This window comes from Oryzias latipes, chromosome 21, assembly GCF_002234675.1.
Source record: "Oryzias latipes chromosome 21, ASM223467v1".
Lineage (NCBI taxonomy): Eukaryota > Metazoa > Chordata > Actinopteri > Beloniformes > Adrianichthyidae > Oryzias > Oryzias latipes.
The window spans coordinates 20,797,885-20,816,333 of NC_019879.2; the positions used below are offsets into that span (position 1 = coordinate 20,797,885).

At 38.6% G+C, this 18,449-nt stretch overlaps 3 protein-coding genes across 13 annotated transcripts in view; all 3 read left to right on the forward strand.

The window, feature by feature from the left end:
* pkp4 (plakophilin 4) overlaps nucleotides 1-2,591 on the forward strand; it is a 93,228-nt gene extending 90,637 nt beyond the window's left edge. For all 8 annotated transcript variants that reach the window (XM_023950636.1, XM_023950631.1, XM_023950632.1 and 5 more), the window contains one exon: nucleotides 1,630-2,591. In XM_023950636.1, coding sequence (XP_023806404.1) covers nucleotides 1,630-1,875 — 246 coding nt within the window. In that variant the 3' untranslated portion in view covers nucleotides 1,876-2,591. The remainder of the gene's footprint in view (nucleotides 1-1,629) is intronic.
* Nucleotides 2,592-4,747: 2,156 nt separating this feature from the next.
* dapl1 (death associated protein like 1) lies at nucleotides 4,748-6,094 on the forward strand. 2 transcript variants are annotated; one of them, XM_011489729.3, is made up of 4 exons: nucleotides 4,748-4,885; nucleotides 5,288-5,387; nucleotides 5,469-5,535; nucleotides 5,616-6,094. In XM_011489729.3, the coding sequence occupies exons 1-4, from the start codon at nucleotides 4,774-4,776 to the stop codon at nucleotides 5,730-5,732; spliced, it is 396 nt and encodes a 131-aa protein (XP_011488031.3). In that variant the 5' UTR covers nucleotides 4,748-4,773; the 3' UTR covers nucleotides 5,733-6,094. The 2 variants fall into 2 exon arrangements, with proteins under 2 accessions (XP_011488031.3, XP_023806797.1); XM_023951029.1 differs by having other exon boundaries at nucleotides 4,753-4,885; nucleotides 5,472-5,535.
* A 1,958-nt stretch (nucleotides 6,095-8,052) lies between these two features.
* Nucleotides 8,053-18,449, forward strand: part of tanc1 (tetratricopeptide repeat, ankyrin repeat and coiled-coil containing 1) — a 110,756-nt gene continuing 100,359 nt past the window's right edge. For 2 of the 3 annotated variants that reach the window (XM_020713038.2, XM_023950780.1), the window contains exons 1-3: nucleotides 8,060-8,156; nucleotides 15,675-15,730; nucleotides 17,621-17,714. In XM_020713038.2, coding sequence (XP_020568697.2) covers nucleotides 17,654-17,714 — 61 coding nt within the window. In that variant the 5' untranslated portion in view covers nucleotides 8,060-8,156; nucleotides 15,675-15,730; nucleotides 17,621-17,653. Of the gene's footprint in view, nucleotides 8,157-15,674; nucleotides 15,731-17,620; nucleotides 17,715-18,449 lie in introns of all 3 variants that reach the window. The other variant, XM_023950779.1, reaches the window with a different exon arrangement.

Genomic DNA, 18,449 nt, shown 5'->3' on the forward strand with positions numbered 1-18,449 from the left:
TATGCAGCTCCCGGCGCACCGGGTCAAACTGCTTCCTCAGCTGGTGAAGCCCCGTGGCTAAATCCGGGAAAAATCGAACCAGTTTTCCTTTATATTTTATGTCTTTGCTGTTTTTTGCTGCCACTGCAACCGCTTGCTTCTCCCTGTAATCGGCGAACTTCATTATTAATGTTCTCGGTGGCGCTCCAGGTTCCCTCGGTGGTCCGACCCGGTGTGCTCGCTCGATCTTCACCGTCGCTTCTCGCGCCTGCATATTTAATGCCTCCGGGATCCACTTCTCCAGGAATGTGTACGGGTCTTCTCCTTCGGCCCCCTCCGGCAGCCCGACCAGCCTCAGATTATTTTGTCTGGATCTGGTTTCCAAGTCCAGGAGTTTGTCTTCCATCCCTCTTTGTTTGGACTCCAGCGCGCTCACTTTGGCCTGTAGGCTGGCGACATCCTCTTCTGCACGTGATGTGCGCATCTCCACTTGCGAGATTCGTTCTGTGAACTCCCTCATTTCTTTTTTTATATCTCCGATTGCGGTCCCGATTCCATCAAAACGAGTTGTGAACTCATCCCTCATAGCTCCAATGGCAGCCAGGATCTCATCAGCTTTGGATCTCTCCAACTCCGGGTTCCGTTCTCCTTTACCTTCAGCCATGTTGCCAGCCTCAGTTCTTTGGGAACTGCTCCGAGTTTGAAAGTCCGTCAGCTTTGGCTGGTTGTTGGTATCCGGCCTTTGTTTGTTGCCCCTCGGCATTCCTTTTATGTTCTCAAACCCCTTTACCTAAGTTTTGGGGGAGATTGGAGTATTTTCGCAGGATTTAAGTGTCGGGATAGCAGAGCAGTGACTATTGCGTCTGCTCAGGTGGTCGCCATAACCGGAAGTCAAGCATGAATGTATTATTAAGGTTTTTCTCCTCATCACAAACCTTTAAGCCGACTATGGGTTGGCCGTGGTGCAGTGGTAGGATAGTTGACCTCCAGTCATAGGTTTGATCCCCGCCTTGCCCGGCCATATGTCGAAGTGGCCTTGGGCAAGACACTGAACCCCACCTTGCCCCTGGTGGAAGGTTGGCACCAGTGTTCGGCAGCAGAGCTGCCACCAGTGTGTGGCTGTATGGGTGAATGGGTCTGTGACTGTAAAGCACTTTGGACCTTTGAACGTGCTATATAAGTAAACGCCATTTACTATTTACTCTTGCAGCACAGTCAGAATGATGTTGACTGACAGGTGAAGATTCAGACTGAATGATCAAATGTGCCATTAGACTATGCCACATTGACGTGTGAATATTAGGGTCTTGTTTTGCTTTTACTGCAGAAAAGTTTGTGTAATTGTCAGACTTGAGTGAGGTTTAAAAAGTTCTTCAGTAAACGTTTGCAAAGCGATGTTAAGCAAATAGATTTTAAAGAAGGAATAAAATAGAATAGAATAAAGATCACTGCTGTGAAAATTGCTGTAGAAATAAAGATATTCTATTCTATTGTATTCTAAAAAGTTGCAATGGGATATTTTTGTGCCTGATAATTATTTTAGGGAAGTTTGTGAAATGCTCTAATTTGCACAAAAACAGTCTGAAATGACGGCATGAAAATCTTTAGAATTGCTTTATTAACAGTCTGCTTCCATGCTTTCGCCTGCAGCCGGTGTATTACACAGAAGATCCCTGCCAGAGGAGCTACGATCCATACAGAATGTACCTGCAGCATCCTCACAGCTACGACGACACATATTTGGAGGAGGTCATCACGTACCCCCCCACAGTGGACTACAGCTTTCAGCCTCATGGAGTCAAACCCGCCCCCAACTATGTGGACTATTACGCCAGCACGCAGAGGCCTTCTTACAGGGCGGAGCAGTACCCAGGCTCTCCTGACTCCTGGGTCTAAGCATTCAACTTCAAAGGGGAACATCTTCCTCCTGCAGCTAAAAGTGTCGGGGGGGGGGGCACAGGAAACGACAGCATTTTTCATGGACTTGTTTTTTATACGTGTTTTTGTGCTCAAGTGAGTGTGTGCGTGTGGACAGGAGTTCAGCAGATAGAGAGATGGAATGTGTGCCGAGGAAGGAAACCAGAGAACGTTTGGAAAGCTTTTATTTTGTAGCAGAGGGAGATGGGAATCGTGCCGAGGGTCTGTTGAAGGGACACTAAAGCGAGGAGCGGCGCGTCCTGATGTCTGTAGCTATTAGCTTTAGTGCGATAGCATGCTTGAAAGGTGTGAGTCGTGGAATCAAGGGTACGCGATGGGAGTCAAAAATAAAGAGAATGGTGTATGTGGAGAAGATGAACTGGATCATGAACTCATCTGTAAATCCTGCAAGAGTAGTTACATGTTAGATTGTACAGAAAGATCAAATTGTATCTGTACTTAATGTTGAATCAGTGTCATGCCGTTCAATCTTGTACATTTCTTCCATTTGACTGTAAATACCAGAAAAAAAGAGACCTGTTACTCGGTTTACACATCAGCACTGGTAAGAAAAAAACAGCTTGTGCCATTTTAGATGTCTATGAAGATATATAAATATACAAAGTATGTGGACAAAGTTGAAATTGCAACAATATTGGAAAAAATAAAAAGGTCAGTCGTGTTTTTTAAAGGAACTGTGTGGTTTCATCTTTTCATAAACTGACTTTCTGCTGTTTTTTGTGTTTGGAAGAAAAAAAGAAGAAGATCTATCGCAGAAAACCAAGTGTGACAATGTGACATTCTCCTCTGCTGGATCAAGAAAGATGTCATTATGCTGTATATATGCACATTCATGGGTGGAGGGAGGGGAGCTTTAGAGCAGCAGGAAAGCTGTTTCATAAAACTGCACCCTGAAGCAAAATGCCAAATCCCGCTCTGTGGGATCAAGGACTGACTCTTTGCTTTCACCTGAATACACAGATGCACAAAAACACAACATAATTTCAAAGCAAAAGGCTCTCCAAATGCTGAGTCTGAATATTATTATTCAGCTCACGTCAAGTTCTCGTGCATCAAGCCCAGCCACTGGAAGCATCCCTGCAAACTAAAAATATTCTGTTATTGTGAGGTTTAACATCTGAAGCAAAGCAAATCATGAATGTCACTTCCCACTGAATAAAAATGTTATTTATATATAATATTTGTCTTGACTGGGATGAATAAATGTTTTCCCATGTCAGCACAGAATTTTTCTTAATGGCGCAACAATGTACTAAGCTTGACCTGTGTTCCAGGTACATTGTTTAGTATTTTGTTTACTTGTTTAAAGGAGGATCCCCATAAGTCTTCATCAATGTAAAGACTATTCTTCCTGGGGTCCGCTGCATTAATACGTAGCATATTTATTCCAAATTTAAAGAAACAGACAAGGCAACAGTAAAATGTATGAAATTCCTAAATTAAAAGTGATAAATCAGTTTTGTAATGTAATTTCATCATGAATTCTTGACTTCCTAAGACTAGCTTAAACCTGCTATGACTGCCTATTACCATTATTTCTAGAGGCAGCATATTCCAGTATGAAATCACTCAAAATATGGCTGTTTTTGTTTGTATGTTTTTTTGTTTTTGGAGTGTTTGGAAAAGGAAAAGTAACAAAAGTTCTTTTAGGGTTAAAACCATATCTATTACGTACAAGTGCTGGGCAGTAACTATACTTAGAGATCTGTCCTATGTCCAGATTTTATGCACAGACAGAACTAGACTACACGCATGTCACTGACTTTTATCCATGACTTTGACATATCCAGTTTTAAAAGGATGATTGTCTTGCAGCCCGATTCTGCACCATCTGAAGTTTGTTAAAGTCTTTTCTGGCTGGACTTGACCTAAAAACAGGGCTATGGTCCAAGTATTGCACAACTTAAGATTGCAGAACCAATCTTCTTGTTTCGGTTGACATAAGTCGCATTACATCTAATTATTGAAATGTTCGTCGTCATTTTATCTTATTTGTTGTTTATTTTACCTTAAATCCGTATAGGAATGATGATAAAGCAATGAAGTATGACTGAGGAAACCAAAACATGCTCAAGTCCTCCTACATACAGCCATGAAGCCCCTGTTTTATTTGTATTTAGTGTGTGTTAAATACTTTTTCCCCATCAGCTTTAATCTTAATTAAAGTCAGTTTATATTCAATCTTGTAACTTTTTTGTGGGGGGTTGTAAAATGATATTTGTACCGTTTTACTTTAAACAGCTCTATGTTTAGACAGTTTTAATTAAAAGGTAAGAATGTCAGTGTTGAACAGATCCACCACAGGCCCACACAGACGGGCAAACACTGTAATTACTACCCATTTGCCCCTTTAGTAGACACACCTATGGGCGCTCACTGACTGCAGTTTTCCCCGAAACACTATTTAAACATCAGGATATGGTTCTTTTCAAATGTAGGCATTAAAATTAAAGCACCTTTTGCATTTTCTTGTTAAAACCGGTAGAGATTAAGCCAAGCCATTTGGATTTTTAGGTAAGTTTTACAGCATTTATTTTTTCTTTACAGTAAAAAGCAACAACCTCCTAATTTAGTGTTTTCTATTAAGTGTTAGGGACGATTTGCCAGAGAAATAATTAATAATAGTTTTTTTGGGAGTTTTTCTTATTAAAAACTAACAGTCATTTTTGTAACTTTACACGTTTGTGCTTAATAATCAACCATTAACTCTGTTTACTGGACTGTTTGGTGTTCTTGGTAAATCCCCTGCGTCTGTTCGAAAACACAGATTGTGAGCAGGGGGCGTGTCTTGCGGTGTACTTCCTGTGGCCTCGCGGGGCGTCACCAGCGTTTGAGGATAAAAACAACAGTGGGCGCATGCGCGTCACATCGTTGATTTGCAGCGGAAAGTTTTCGAAAATGGTGCAGCAGCTCCCCAAATACGGACCGAAAGAGAGCCCTTTGCTTAAAGGGGGTCACCGTCCTGCAGGTAGACGACTTTTATTTCCACACGACGATTATTATTGCTTCGTTCATCATTAGCTTTTCTTCGTCGGGTTGTTTTTTGTTTTAATCTCCATCCATACGGAGGGTTGTTTTTGTTCTCTTATTGCTCCGCCCCAAAAAAAGGAGCATCCGTTTTTGCAAGTAGTAAACTCTCGCTCGATGTTTTGCACATTTTTAAAAAACAATTTATTGTGTATGACTCTTTGCCCCATGAAGGTATTTCTTGCTGCGTCAGTTGAGTTTAGCGCCACCAATCCGACTATTTTATCCCGTCAGCGCGATTCGATTTTTTTAAATGTAATTTTTTAGTTTGTTTTTCAAAAAATTAACTTTTTAAACAAATCCTTACTGGATAACCGAAACGACTCCTGTTTTGTGTCTAAAGTTAAAGCTGGAGGTAAAAGGGTGGTTAAGAAGGGCGTGGAGGAGGGTGCCACCCACGTGACTCCAGAGAAGGACTCAAAAAAGGCCGATCATAAACCCAGGTATGTGCTTCTATTTAGACTTGCATCTAGGTTAAATCTGTTTACATGTTCATTAAGTGGAACAAATCAAAACCTGTGTAGCAGGTCTCTGGCAACCCCCAACAGGATGCAACAAGTTGGAATCCTCCTGACAGGATCTCTTGACAAGGTGAAGGAAGCCTGTTTTGTTTTTTCCTGCAGAGACCACATAGGTTTGTGTGTATATAACATATATTTGTGTCCCCACAGCTGAGCCACAACTTTCCAGAGACGCCAGTGAGTGTGAGACATAGCAAGATGTGCCCTGCTGTGGAGAAGCCCCACTGCCCTCGGAGCTTTTTCATTCAGCAGCCCAGGAAATGGTGAAGTGGCTTCCAGAAAGGCAAAGACAGCTGTGTGAAATCAGCTGTGAGATGCAAACAAAAGCTCTTAAGGGGAACTGTAATGTTTGCAGGGTATTGATGGGGGTGAAGGGAATTTCTTCAGCATGTACTTGTGTAAAAGAAGAGAAAAAAATCTAAATTGTTTGTTTATGATGACTTCTGTCAACAAATGTTAATTCTATTTCCTGCTATCTAAATTTATTTTTGCTAAATAAAGATGGTAAAAAAAATATGTAAACTTCCAGAGAATTGCAAAATATAAAGCGAGTTAAAGATTAATTCCACAAATCTATGCATGTTTTTGTACTGGTTGACAATGAACAAAAATAAAGAAATAAAAAGAAAGGACTTGTGTAATAAAACTTTGCTATTTACCAGAAATGTCCACTAGGTGGTAGCACATCCCTGAATTTAAGCTAAGGTGTTTTTGTTTTTTACTTAAACCTTCAAACCAAACTTGGTTTCTCAGATTAAGTTTTATTTTTATTGGCATGAACTTTAACTGGAAGAAATAATTTAATAATGAAGTGATGGTTCTGGTTTTCAAGCCACCAAGGGTTAAAAACTATGAAGCAGACTTGCTTAGGAGTACATGGTTTTAACAAAATCCAAACAGGTTTTTTTTTTTTTTTTGGTACACTTTGAGACTATAACCCTTTGAGCAGGTCAGCACAGCCCTACTCTTTGAGGACTACTGTGCCTGATTTCCACCTTTCCCTTCCCCTCTTGCTGCTGACTCAGGTGTTTCCATGTTCTTCTATAATGACTGCACACCTGATTCAGGGAATCTGCATCAAGAAGAGCTGGAAAATAGCCAAGTGGTAGATTGACATTATGGCCATTTGTCTTGCGGTAATAAACTTTTCAGTACATTTACTAGTGGTCCATAACTTCAGTCATTAAGAGTCACTATTCGTTGGCCCTGATCAGCTGGATCAGGTGACTCCAGCTTTTCAGTGACCGGAATCTGTAACTAAGCCTGAGTTTGTTGGAAAAGTAGGACAGTAACTATTGACCGGGGTTAAAGACCACTGACTCGTACCAAATGTGCAAGCCATAAGTGTGTTTGTTGTGAAAGCGACCCCTCGCCTTTCGCATCAGGAAATCAACAAATGGCGTTGTCTTTGCCAAGAAAAGTGCACATTGATGGGTTTGCAAACACAAAGAGCTGACCTTCAGTTCTCTGTGGCCCTCACGCTGTTCTCGCGTGCCTTTCGATGCCATCTGTGCGAGGGGTCCTCCTCTGCTCAGTTGGAGCAGTGGACACCGCTTTGACCTGCAGCATGGTGCATCTCGCCGTGGTCACGCATCCATCTGAGGAGCCTCACTGACCGCTCTGCTGATGAAGCGCTGCATCATGCTGCCCATCACTGAAGGATGGGAGAGCAATTTGATTCATGTTGCAGGACATTCTGGTGCCTCATGGGGTCGCCGTAGACTAGTGTTTCGCTGGCCAACAGCCCAGTTCTGCATGGGAAGTTACTAGTAAAACATTTTACTGTGTTCACCGATGTTTTATACATTTATTTTAAAACAAATAAACGTTTAAACTAGATCCCTCATGCAAAAGCTTTGAACAACTGGTTAGACTTAATGTAGTAAAAAAAAGCTTATTTGAAATGTGTAATATTTTTTTTAAGTTTATTTTACTCAATCCACTAAAACAGCTTTTATCTTAAAAATAAAAAGGCAGTGGTTAAATGGTGCATCCAATCCCTTGGCAAAAATAAGTCTATTTAGGTGTACTACAAGTATACTTAACCTATGAGGTAGCATACTTGAAGTTTACTTTTACATAATACAGTATTCTGTTAGCTTGAAATGTTCCAATTCAGTCTAAATAAGTTACTTTACATCCTTCACTGCATGCACATGGTCTGTAGTATACCCATACTCAAGTGTACTATCCCTTGTGCTATCCTAGGCACTTTATCATTGGGAGTGGGGTCATCTAGACCCACTAGACAGTGCGCTAAACCTTTTTTCTTCAATGATTTGTGATCTTCACTGGTGTCCATGGATTACATGAAATTCTCTCCACCTTTATCCACCTTTGTCATGGTAGGGAGAACAGGTGACCACAAATATTAAGTCATTTTGAGTCGTTGGAGAATTAATTGTCAATTTAATAAATGAAAAACAAACAAAGCCTCATCATTTCAGCTGATTTTTCGCTTTCATATCGCGTGGTTTATTTTCTGTGTAAATAGGATGACTGCAGTTTGCTCGCAAGCTCCTCCCACCAGAGAACCTCATGGGTGGGAGTGGCTACGTGAGAAGGGGGAGGAGTCTTGGGTTCTGAAGTCTACCGTGGACAAATCAATTGAGGATTGAGTCCGTGTGGAAGTAACGCGCTACGGTCTGGGAAAACTTTTCTTAGCGCTGGTTTATCCATGACATTTGGCAGGTAAGACCTCCAGAAACTTCCACATGTTGTGTGTGTAGAAGCAGTGAGAGCGTGAAGGCGGGGGTTTGTTCTCGGAAAAGTAGATGGAGATGTTACAGTCAGTTTAAGTTTTCGGGAGGAATGTTGGGACATGCCCATGGAGCTCTACGGCAAGCCGTTTGAACTTTTCCCACTCCTATCGCGAAAAAAAACCCAAAACAATATTAAGTTGGTAAAGATTGGTAGAAGCCCATCATGTCCTTTTTAAACATATATGTCTTTTGTAAATGTATTTATTTATTTAGCTATTTATTGTTTTAAAAACATTGTGTATGTGTGTCTAACTCAATTTCACTTTTTTATTTACTAGTTTAAGGCTTTATTTGTTTATATATTTGCCATCTAGAAAGTTACTTTTGGTTATCTTAACTCATAAAAGATTAAAATAAAGATTAAAAGAAGCTGTAATAAAGAATTTATTGCTGATTAGAAGTGCTTTCGTGTTTACAAATATCCTTCCATCTAAGTCTTTCTAAAAATGATTTTCAATCATTAAATCAGCATTTTTATTTTTGTATTTCTGAACTGGTCACTAGATATTGAAAATATTTCAATTTACATCTACATAAAGAACATGTTTTCCTTTTTAGACTAATAGTTAGATTTTAATTGTATTAATCCAATCAAAAACGAGTTTTTGCTGCCCTAAAACAACACGAATAACAGTATATGTTATGTTTTCCAAATATTCTATGTGGTTTTTGTCCTTGGTGTCTCTGTCAAATAGACCAATTCATTCAATTTAGATTTAACATTTTATTATTTATTTCAGTCTATGAATTTATTTATTACTGATTTAATTATTTAAGTATCATGTTTGTTAAATAAAAGTTGTTATTCGCATAAATAGTGGAACTGTATTGACAAAATATTGAATTATGGCAAAAATAAGAGAAAATCAGTTTATTTGATTGAAAAAAAAAACAATCTAAGTTAAAAAAAAAAGTAAATGAATCTATGTTAACAGAAACTGGTTTGAAACATAAAATATTCCAAGTCAAAATATGTATTTAGATTTCATACCAGTTTTCTTTAAGAGCCAAATGTAAAGCCTGTAATTCATTTAATTGATGTCTTGATGTCTGTTACTAGGGAGGCATTTCCACAGACTCCCTAACAAGGTCTGATAAAACTCTTTTTAGGTCAGATCCCCTAAAGACTTACAACTACAAACCAATTTAAATTCTTCCTGCTCTAACAAAAATCCTACAAAAAAATAATAGCAGAACAACCCAGATTTACCTAAATTATTAATCTAAAGTGATTCAGATTTTGGCCAAAATATTCAGCTGAAAAGAACAGAAATTATCTAGGTGTGGGGAAAGTAGTTGGAAGACTTTTTTTTTCGGTTTTAAGAATTGCCCTTGAAACTTTTAACCAAAAGACTTTTTAAAATAAACTTGGAAAAAATAAAAATTGTCTTAAACCTTGTTGAGAACTTCAGATGCAATGAAAAATAATGGGAATATATTGTCATCAAGTTAAAAGTGATGTTCCACATGGATCAGTTTTGGGCCCCATAAGTTTTTGTCTTCACCATTGCCTGTATGAGATGTGGGCCGAGTGAGTTTGACGTCACTCATAGAAAGTGGCTTAGTGCCTGCTCCAACCAAATAAAGTCAATTCAGTCTCTGTTTTTTAACGATATGGATGTCGCCATGTTGGAGCCAGACGTCGTCAGAGATTTCCCTAAGTCTGTCAATCAAACGCATTCAACGTTTGACATGGGGCTTAGCAGGCTCAACATACTTTTATCGAGTCATCGGATTAGTCAGTTTATAATTTGAGAAAAACTATAATGAAATTATAGGATTAGGAAGAACATGTTAAAAAAACTAGCAGAGCCAAAATGGTTATTCTGGCAAATATAATGACTCAGTAATAGCTGTTTATTTCTCAATAGAAGTCGATGTTTTAGAGCCAGGTGGTACTTCCTAGTTGGAACCCAAGGAGGGAGGGATCCCTCAGTCCAGTTCTCATATACAGTTAATGGTTTTTACATTAACAACTGACAAACATTTGCACTGAGGTAGAGTATCAACTGTTTGTGGATGATGCAGTTATTGCCTCAACAAAGACACCTGCTGAAGCAGCAAAAGTGTTCAAGAAACAACTGCAGTAGTCCATGTTTCACAGTAGGGTTAACCCTGGAGAACCCACAGGGTCAAATTTGGCCCTCTTTTTTATGTAATTTTGTTTTCTATGTTTTTAAATGTATTTATTTTTAATTTGTCTGATGCTGTTAATAACTGCTTCTTTCCAAAATGAACAAACAAAAACCAAATTTGTTTAATAATTAACCTTAAAAGCCCTGAAGAAAATTGTCTCCGGGTTCAACTGCTTAACTTCAAATTGTTCAACAACTTTAATACGATTTTGATTAACATCCAAACGTACAGACAGTAATTTTATCAAAATACACCAAAATCAACTCCAATCAGAGAATACGTTTATGGAAGTTTAAGTTTGGCCAGCTAAGAAAATTGATTCCAGCTATTTAGAAATCTTTAAATTGGTTTGTACAATTTCCGTCTGCTTCCATCAAATTAGACTCAGAATCTCTGCAAATGTCATTAACATTTTCTCGTTTCTCATATGAAATAAACATTTTTAAATTCACAAGTAGTCTCACTTTTGAGTTAGTGATCCATGAGTGCTGCAACTCAGGTGTCACTGAGAGGAGCTTTCAGTGGAGACCAAGAACCCCCAGTGAGAGAAAAAACACTCACATCATTCCGTTATAGGAGCCAAGATCTGGAATATTTTAACCTGGAGTTTTTCAACCGTATCACAAAACAGTGGCTTAAAGACCCACTCAGAAGAATATGCTACTTTTGTTGTTTTTCTCTTCTATATGGGATCTTCTATAATGGAGGACGTAAATAAAGGAAATTAAGCCTGAATTTGCATTTCTTAGTATTTCTTCAATGAAATTGTTGTGAATCAGGAGCAGACAAAAAATGCTGTTTGAAATAGCTTGTAGTGAATTTCTAATGAATTACTGCTGCTCTGTTGAAACTATGTCTTGGAATAATGATAATTAAAAGACCCCTGGGAAGGCTTTTACAAAAGATCAAAAGAGGATCAGAGTGGATCTTTAAACTAAAATGAATCCTTTGGACATTAAATAGTAATATTATCAGTAAATCTGTTTTGTTGCAAAGTTTTAATATCTGTCTTTTTCCATTTTTTTGTGTTTCAGCTGCAGGTTTTACTGATCTTAATGAAGGGACTCAGTTTTCAAAATAGCTTTGAGTTATTAAAATAAGTAAAAGATGGATAGTGATAGTCTGTAAGGTAACTTTTAAAACCCCTTTTAGTTTTTTACATATTCTTATACTGAGAACATTTGCAGACGCATTAAAGCAGTGATTAGAATCATAAATCAAAAGAAGATTGAAAGAATTTGCTTTGCTTCCTGGCTTTTTATTTGTCACACCCAGACAGACTTTCTGTTGTGAGTCCAAATATTTTAGTCTTCATGCTGACACATGTCTGACCAGGCTCCTAGCTTTAGCCGCTTGTGATGTAATGATTAGTTGATTGACCACAGTCCACGATGGGTATTAGACGAGGTTGTATGCATGCTGCTTCAGAGTGGCCATATTCTTCCAAAATACATATAAAGCATTATAATAACTACGGTGATGTAATATCCCCTTTAGTTTACCTGTAGAGGCTTTATTGGGTTTTACGTACCATTTGAAAGTCTTTTGGGTCGTGTTGGTTTTGCTCTATATGTTTTGTTTGGATGTGGCAGTTTTTAAAAACAGAAACCAACCCAGATACAGCTGTAACCCTCATAAATTGAATCACTGGCTACATATAGGTTGCTTCATTTTGACTTTTTTTTTTTTTAATGCTTTGTCTCCAACTTTATAAAAAAGTGCATGTAAATGTCAGGGCTGGGGATGCACACAGCCATTGATTTGACTCTTCCTCTGTTGTCTGAAATCTTCATAACCTGCCCTCCTCCTGGCTTTCATCTCACATGATGAGTTCCGTGATTCAGTGGAGCGTGAAGGATAATATTGAGTGTTGATCTTTTGATATAAGCTCAACAGGTGGAGCAGGCTTTGCTGCTGACAGCCGTGTGAGTTAATACGAAGCTCTTCAGCCTCAAATCGGACAACATTTCATGCACCCCCTTACTCCCCAAATCTTGAAACCACAAGCTTGGATTAGCATGGCTGTGTGCCAGATCTGGACTCATCTTGACTGTCGGCTGTTGGACGTTGGCATTATATAACAGTCATCATATTGAAAAGCCAGCAGGAGTCTGCTCCTCACTCTTTTTGCGGAGCTTGGTTCCCATGGTCGACAGCCAGTTGGCCAATAAAAGACGCTGGCATCAGAGCTGCATTGTTATGGCTGAGGAGGGAAAGTTACGAGTGACCTGACAGAAAGCGCAGCACAGACCGAGTCGCCGCTGCTAACAATAATGACTCTGTCCTGTTGAAGGGACTGAGTAATTGGTCCCAACAGGAAATCCAGATTATCAAGACCGTTTGAAGCTTTAACGTGTGTGGAATGCTGTTGTGGTAAGGAAATCTCACCCCACTGGACTAGCGGTTGTTCATTTGAATAACCTAACTCTTACTGTCATTCACGACGCAGTAGCACTGAGTTTGATATAATGGTTGCACCTCATGGTTTGGGGACAGTAGCCATGTGAACCAAGCAAGAGTTTGAATCTCCCTTTGGTGAAAAACTTTCTAGAAAAGCCTGCCAAAGGGATTTTCTCAACGTGAGATGCAAATGGAATTTGTTGGGAAGGATCCAAGACACTTGAAGATTTCAAAAGCATAAGGGTGGTTTGAAAGCCAGTTGTGAAGCAAAAGGAGAGATTAGAGTATTACTGTGGAACGGTCAAACTGGATGAAGTAAACAAATAATAATTCAGAAAAAGACAATGCATGCTTTAATTTTCTTAAATGTCTGCTTTTATGTCCACAATTCATATTGGACTTTCAAAATAAAATACAAAAAGCCTATTTTAAAAAAAACCATCAAAAACCTAAATTGAAAGTATTTGTGGTTTAAATCTTTGGCGTGGGTTTAGTGGAGACATTTCCTCTGTGGTTCAGGTGCATGTCAGGTTTGGAATGTAGGAGGAATGGGCTGCAGCTTGCATGAAGTCACCCTTGCAGGTGCGTGTTATGTGCATCGCTCATGCATATTTGTCTAAACAGAGCTTTGTCAGAGGAGAAGTTTATAAGAGATTTTAAGTATACTCTCTCTTGAAGCCAGTAGATTAAATAGCGTATAGCCTGAGCTGTTCTGCTGATTGTGCAGTGTTTCTGCTTGTGTTCTTCTTTGAACCCGTTCAGATCCTGACTTGGTTGGTTGACCTCCTGACTTGGTGCCTTTAGTGGGAAGAGAAACTCAACCACCACACAGTGCACAAACTTCCTGTAGACTTTAAACATGTTTGTTAATGTTTCACCCTTAATCAAATACCAGTCTTTCTAGGAGGCAAATGTTGAATTTAGAGTAGGTTGGAGAAGTCTGAATGAATTTTTCTGCTCTGTTAGTATTAGATTTCATAGGAAACCATTTTAAAAGTGTATAACGGCACTGAACAGTAGAGAAAACGAAGAAGACACATCACAACTGACTTCCTCCTCAAATCCATGTTATAGAGGGACTTGTCTGCCTCAAATGAATATCGGTCAAATGTTTCAGATTAGTCATTTCCCAGAATCTAGGGTGTAACTACATTATGAGCTGTGATTGTGTTGTGTAATAAGCCTCCATGCTTCTGAAGCTGCACTCCTGAGATAAAAAAAAAGGATTAGTCATTATTGCTGAGGAGAGACAGCATTTTCAGTTTGACTTAGAAATCCTAGTTTGTTTTTTCAAAACAGAAAGTTCCCTACAGGTTTAGAGGACCATCTGATGATGTTCAACTGGTCAAGCTATTTAATTTTCTTTTAAAGTCCCACTCCAATCATCTTTTAAGCCATTTTTTAATTATGATTATGCTGTTGTCGGACAAAATTGTACCATCACTTGTTTTTTCTTTGAGCTGCCATGATGAGTGAGTTTCTCCCTGTGAGATAAAGTCAAACAATGAAAGCTTTAGGGCTAGTTTCTGCAGATCGGCTGGAGTTCATTAGAAATTTGCCTCTGAGATGTGGGGAAGACTGTTGAAACATTCTTTTCTAGGTAACAAAATGATCTTTTTCAAACACCATTTTTTTCCTCTGCTCCTGAAACGCAACGATTTAAATAAAAAAATATTCAAAAATACAATTTGCATCTAAATTAAAATGTCCTCCATCACCCAATAAATCATGTCATGAGCACAATTTTTCATGGTAGTGGGTTTTTAAGACTACATTTAATTTAATAGTATTATGGTGAGTCTGAACTATTAGTCAGGTCTAAAAGTGCAGAAAAATCTCCTCTAAACAATCTTTTAAAAAACTTTCTGAGACTGAACCTGAAGTTAAAGACTCATTCAAGAAATAATCTGGCATGTTTCTGTTTTCTATATTTCTCTGTATCTTTTTTATTACAGATACATTTGTTTCCTTTTTTTTCTTATAAGCTTTGAAGTCTCTGCAAAACACAGGTGCACATTGATGCTGACTAGTTTATGAAAATAGACCACAATGCACTGCTTTAGAACAATTTTGGTGGAAAAAAGGGTATTTTAATTTATTTGTGGTTTTAAGACCATCCAAGTTTTCATCGTCAGTGGATTTTTAAATAGCCTCAGTGAAACGTTGTTTTATGAGGTTTTTACTTTGGGAATTCGGTGACATCATATTTGGCAAAGAAAAAAAAGATTAGTGAGCATGGTGTCCAAAATGCTTTTAAAATCTGTGGCACTAGATAGTCCCGTACTATATAGTTTTTTAGTTGTTAAGGAGTAGTGAGGGAAATCAGACATAGCCTTAGACTAAGAATTCACTAAATATTCAAAATCAAAAGGTTTGGTGGATTGATATTGATCTTCTTGGTACTTATTAATCAAATACTGATTGTTTTTAAATTATTGTTGTTATATTTTATATGTGAAACCTTACCCTAGCCCTACTTATACATGACATACTGCGTTACTCACCTGGATTAAAGAGGGACTAATAGATGGTTTTACTAGAATGCATCAAAAAATAATTATTGTTTCAATGTTTTAATGTCAGAAAATTAAAGTAGACTTGCAGAAGCTATAAGGTGTTAAAGTTTCAAGTCCTTCTTATTTTGTTTAGACATTGGCTTCTCAGTACAGATGAGTAGCTCTGTTTGAAATGATTTCTGTCTCCTGCTGTGAATAGAGTTCGGCATTATGAATACAAAAACTCAAGGCTTTGTTTGAGAAAATGCATTTCCTTTGCAGGCCTCTCCGGGCTCGTATTGATTCAGGAAATACTCGAGTCAAACTCGTGGACTTGTTGCATTAAAAATATCCATTCCACTGTTGTTTCTCTGCAACTCTCATTAGTGTGAATAACAAGCCGTTTCTGTTTACAGTGGCAGACACTCGCTGGTATCCTGCATACCTACTCCCCACACTTCCTCCCTCACAGGTTTGTTAGCTTACTTCTATTGTGTCAAACTTCTTGAACTCACAGACCGACCCGAGTCTGTTTCCTGCGTTCAGTAAGTGGGCAACAAAAGAACAGATAATTATGACCTTCACATGAGAATTTCAAAGTTTCCCTTGTACCCAGAGCTTAATAAAGCAGTTTGGAGGTCAGCGCAGTGTGAGAATTTCCGGGTTGCTATGCCAACCGTGTGGAAATCAGTAGAATCGGTTGATGGAAGATGGTTGGCACAAAGAGATGAGCGCAGGGTGGAAAATACCAGCTTGCTTGCAGAGACGCTGGTCTGTGTCTTGGGTTTTGCCTCTGTCTGCCAGACAGAGCAGACTTAAATCAACAAGATCCAATGTATGTGTAATGCGTCCTTTCCTGAGGCAATCAGAACAAACAATCTTATTTTCATTCTATGTATAGCCGCTTGTCAGATGACTCTGGTGTAGCCACATGCCCCCATTAACCCCGTGTCATGTCGGCATTGAGCAGGTGAGGCTCTTTTCTTCTGCTCAACCCACAGCGATTTGAACTATATCACATGACATCTGACCTGGAAAATAAACTTGTAGATAACCCGAGGTACCTTTTTTAAACACTGCAGAGTCCAATTTCTACTTCCTGAAAGAAATCTTGTCTCAACAAGGTACCGCATCTGGGATCTGGTGTGTGTTTCCACATTTATCAGGTGTGCTTTGGATATGCGTTTAGGATTTCTGAGGTGCAGATAAAAGACTACAGCGTGTCTGCACAGTCTGACAGTCAAATGTGAATATTGGATGCTTCTTCAGTCAGCCCATGTCTGTTAAACGTGCAGGCCTCTGCAGGACTTTTCACTCCTGTGTTGTAACACTGAGAGGCCACCTTAAAGGGGTCTGGTTAACATCCCAAACTAGCTTAAATGCAACAGAAAAAAAACAAAAAACTGACCAGAATTGAGAAATGTAAATCCCAGAGTAACACAAATCCACTTTATGCTAGAGCTAGAAGAAAATATTTATGCATTAATATTTCAGAATAAAACTTGAACTATGTCTCATTTTTGCTTATTGAAGTATTTCTTTTAGAAAATAGTTTCAACGGAAACTATCAAAGGTTTAAAAAAAAAAAAAGAGCAAATCAATAGCCTCATACTGCAGCGGCAGGAGGACCTGGATATTTAGAGCTTGGCTTCAGGGTTGAGATCTGTGTTTTATTTGCAGATGGCATAACCATATTTGGTTGAAACCAGTCTTTTCTTTTCATTGGAAGGATTTCTCCGCTGCTATTAATATAGTGCATTTTGCTGTAGCAGCCCATAATTCGCTTAGAGGGCTGGAAACCATGAATCCCACACAATTAACCGTTTTAGCATACTTTTTAACTATTGTCCACCAAAAGACTAAGAATATTTTCTAAATCAACAAGAACAGTCGAGCGAGGCCTTGAGTTTATGTTGTATAAATGAACTGTTAAGATTCTAAAATGCACGCTGGTTTGTGTGCTGCCATATGTATCAACTGAAAACACAAAAGTTCATCCACATAACGGCAATTACATGTGCAATTTAGGGCATCTGACCGAGTGTTTTCCTACATAACAAAATAGAGAACGTGTTCTTTTCTGTTTAAATATTGGAGCATTCTTTCCATGCTTCCCTCCACCGATGGCCTGTTGGATTGCTTTGAGAAAACTCCCGTGTTTGTCACCGAAGCAACATGAAATGTGGAAATACAGTGTTTGCCTATTCGGATACCAAATTCTTAATTTTGATCTAGTCTCCAGAAAAACACCCTGCACAAAGTCTACTGTTAGCATTTCTCTAAGGTCGGTTGGAAGTCTGCTTATGGCTGTATTTATGATGAACTTTTTTTTGCTTTTGTTTTCTTTTTTCTTTTACTCCAGGGGCCCTGAGAGAAGGATTCCAAGAATCTTGACATGTTCAAGGCAGTACTGAAGAAGAATAGGGATGGAGGCAGAGGGAGCAAAAAGGATTCAGGTATGTGAGGAAAAGCAGACACCTCAACCCTTTAGGCTCCAACGCCAAACCCCCACGATCTTCTTTTTGTAAATATACACCCAAGTAATAGTATGAAACATCCCTTACAGGCGCCTTAAACAGTATGAGTTAAGATTTTGATCTTACTGCGTAAGTAAATCTACATCACGTTTTAATTTCTTCTCATCACAAACCAATAAATTTGTGTTTTGTCAATTTACAGAGAGTTTTAGGCTCTGTCAAAATAAAAATCAGTCTTGCTAAGAAAAGTCTAAATGTATATAAACACAGAAATAGTATTTATTGTCTTAGTTTTTTTCTCATAACATATTCAGTTACAAGCATATAAAGCATGAAAGCTTGAAATGCAACATGTCTGCTTTAATTTCATGGTAATCAACATTGAACAAGAATGTTTTTAGTGCTTGTGATGGTTTTCAGACTTTTTTTTGTTATTCTGTCAGATTAGTCAAGTTATTTAGATCTTGAACTTCTTAAAATCCTGTGTTTGATTCTCCCATCATATAAAATGAAGTCATTTTAGCTTTGGAAACTCATCAGTGACCCTTTCTTTATACTATGCCTGTTGGTCCATGAGAACCCTGTTGGTCAGCAGAGTTAGAGCAGAAAAACTCTCACACTTCCATTTCCCTGATGCCACTTACACGCAAGGCTCGGAAATGCACGTTCAAGCGGTCACTTCCAATGAAAAATCGATGTAAACGTGCATATATG

What these genes read in the sequence shown, in the direction of transcription:
- dapl1 (XM_011489729.3), top strand. Translation starts at nt 4,774, where the DNA reads ATGCGCGTCACATCGTTGATTTGCAGCGGAAAGTTTTCGAAAATGGTG. An exon ending in AAGGCCGATCATAAACCCAG is followed by an intron (nt 5,388 to 5,468) that starts GTATGTGCTTCT and finishes AAACCTGTGTAG; the next exon opens with CAGGTCTCTGGCAACCCCCA. An exon ending in TGACAGGATCTCTTGACAAG is followed by an intron (nt 5,536 to 5,615) that starts GTGAAGGAAGCC and finishes GTGTCCCCACAG; the next exon opens with CTGAGCCACAACTTTCCAGA.